The sequence below is a fragment of the Limulus polyphemus genome, unplaced genomic scaffold, assembly GCF_000517525.1.
Source record: "Limulus polyphemus unplaced genomic scaffold, Limulus_polyphemus-2.1.2 Scaffold10550, whole genome shotgun sequence".
NCBI lineage: Eukaryota > Metazoa > Arthropoda > Merostomata > Xiphosura > Limulidae > Limulus > Limulus polyphemus.
This window is the reverse complement of record NW_013676160.1, coordinates 12,949-15,563: the sequence shown is the minus strand read 5'-3', so window position 1 is coordinate 15,563 and position 2,615 is coordinate 12,949. Positions and strand designations below refer to the sequence as shown.

The following is a 2,615-nucleotide window of genomic DNA, read 5'->3' as shown; positions in this document are numbered from 1 at the left end:
ACGGGTATCGAAACCCGGATTCTAGCGTTCTAAGTCCGCAGACATACTGCCGTGCCACTGGGGGGGGGGGGCAATTATTCTGGACATAAGACATTAATATTAGGCCTACTGTGTTTATAAACAGTGCATAATAAGCCTAATTCCAATGTCTTGTAACAAGTGTAATTGGAATAACGTAGTTTGCTTTGATATTTAAATTACGTGTAAAACGAGGAGCCATAATCGAAGCAAATATCCCCGTTACGTTAACATATTAAGTTTTATAGAGTTTTAAATATTACGTTAACATATTACGTTTTATAGTGTTTTAAACATTACGTTACAGTTCATAGTGGTTAATAGTTCCATCCAATATATTTGTTTTCGATTAAATTTCAAATGGATTCGAACTAATTACTTCTTATTGTATAAACCTGACTATTGTTTCTAGTGGTTTTCTCTGTCAGTAATGACTTAACGAGAAGGTCCTTAAAATGTCCTTCAACTTAACTTTTACACCTTATCCCCCCACCCCCATAGAAGCAAATCATACAAGCTTTTATTTGTGGTCTCCAATGACTTAGCGGTAAGTCTTAGGGCCCACACTGGATTTCGATACTCCTGGTGGGCACAATACAGCCAGCCCATTGTGTAGCTTTGTGATTAATAACCAAACAAACTCTGTTTGTTATTTAGTAGTGCGTTAAATATAATAACGTTTGACTACTTTGTGTTTTGTTTTATTAAGTAATATGGATGGAACAAACAACTGTTGGAACAACATGTTCTTGTTTTCACTGTGGGTGGTGTTCAGGTGGCTGTATGGCTTCTGTTTGTTATATCTTTATTAAATTTTGGATGAACTTATGTTGTTTTTTTCAGAGAAGAATGGGCGTGGATGCAATCTTTAGCATCTACTGAAAAGTCCGAATTTCCTACAACAGCTCAGCTACAGTTCCAAAAGCTATTGACGGCTGCAGTTAAAAACCTGTGTTGTCAATACAACATACCAGCTGAACAGATTAACGCCCACAGGTATATAAACGAAACTGGTTTACCTTGTTAACGAGTCTTAATTCTAGGGTATTAGAACAGGGTGATCCAAACGTAAGAGGATTCAGACACATCTTGGATCTAATATGTTTTTTAATCATTAAAAGAACGAGGGTAGCATCAGTTCTAAGAATGAAACAGATCTCTTTAAACCGATCTTTTCCTTTCTTCGATATGTTCTGGTCTAATTACTGATCAGCCGACCTGTATATGTAGCCATTTTCACAGAGAAACAACTTTCCGGGGTTAAAAATAATTTTTATTTAACCTCAGTTTATTATTTGTACAGAGGATTCATTAACTTGTTTATTTTATGAACTGTTTTTATAATCTTAACGTGACCTCTTCTGATGTAAATACTATAATTTTAACCTGATCTCCTTTAGATTAAACCTATTACATTCATGATAACACAAATTCACACAGTCTACTATTGTGAATCTGGCTGTACATATTACGTTGTATAGTGTTTTAAACATTTTTTTCGTTAACATGTTACTTTCTATAGTGTTTTAAATGTAGATACTATAATCCTAACCCTGATCTCTTGTGGTGTAGATACTATAATCCTAACCCTGATCTCTTATGATGTAGATATTATAATCCTAACGTGACCTCTTCTGATGTAAATACTATAATCCTAACGTGACCTCTTCTGATGTAAATACTACCACAAGAGATCAGGATTAGGATTATAGTATCTACATCATAAGAGATCAGAGTTAGGATTATAGTATCTACACCACAAGAGATCAAGGTTAGGATTATAGTATCTACATCATAAGAGATCAGAGTTAGGATTATAGTATCTACACCACAAGAGATCAGGATTAGGATTATAGTATCTACATCACAAGAGATCAAGGTTAGGATTATAGTATCTACATCATAAGAGATCAGGGTTAGGATTATAGTATCTACAACAGAAGAGGTCACGTTAGGATTATAGTATCTACATCACAAGAGATCAGGGTTAGGATTATAGTATGTGTATCATAAGAGATCAGAGTTAGGATTATAGTATCTACATCATAAGAGATAAGGGTTAGGATTTTAGTATCTACATCATAAGAGATGAGGGTTAGGATTTTAGTATCTACATCATAAGAGATGAGGGTTAGGATTTTAGTATCTACATCAAAAGAGGTCAGGTTAGAATTATAGTATGTGTATCATAAGAGATCAGGGTTAGGATTATAGTATCTACACCACAAGAGATCAGGGTTAGGATTATAGTATCTACATCATAAGAGATCAGGGTTATGATTATAGTATCTACAACAGAAGAGATCAAGGTTAGGATTATAGTATCTACATCACAAGAGATCAAGGTTAGGATTATAGTATCTACATCATAAGAGATCAGGGTTAGGATTATAGTATCTACATCATAAGAGATAAGGGTTAGGATTTTAGTATCTACATCAAAAGAGGTCAGGTTAGAATTATAGTATGTGTATCATAAGAGATCAGGGTTAGGATTATAGTATCTACACCACAAGAGATCAGGGTTAGGATTATAGTATCTACACCACAAGAGATCAGGGTTAGTATTATAGTATCTACACCACAAGAGATCAGGG

At 34.4% G+C, this 2,615-nt stretch overlaps 1 protein-coding gene across 1 annotated transcript in view; it reads left to right on the top strand.

Annotated features, from left to right (window-relative positions):
• The window catches only part of LOC106476429, a 15,522-nt gene that overhangs the window by 6,463 nt on the left and 6,444 nt on the right, over nt 1–2,615 (top strand). The window contains exon 6 of the mRNA XM_013937089.2: nt 862–1,014. Within this exon, the coding sequence (XP_013792543.1) occupies nt 862–1,014 (153 nt within the window). The remainder of the gene's footprint in view (nt 1–861; nt 1,015–2,615) is intronic.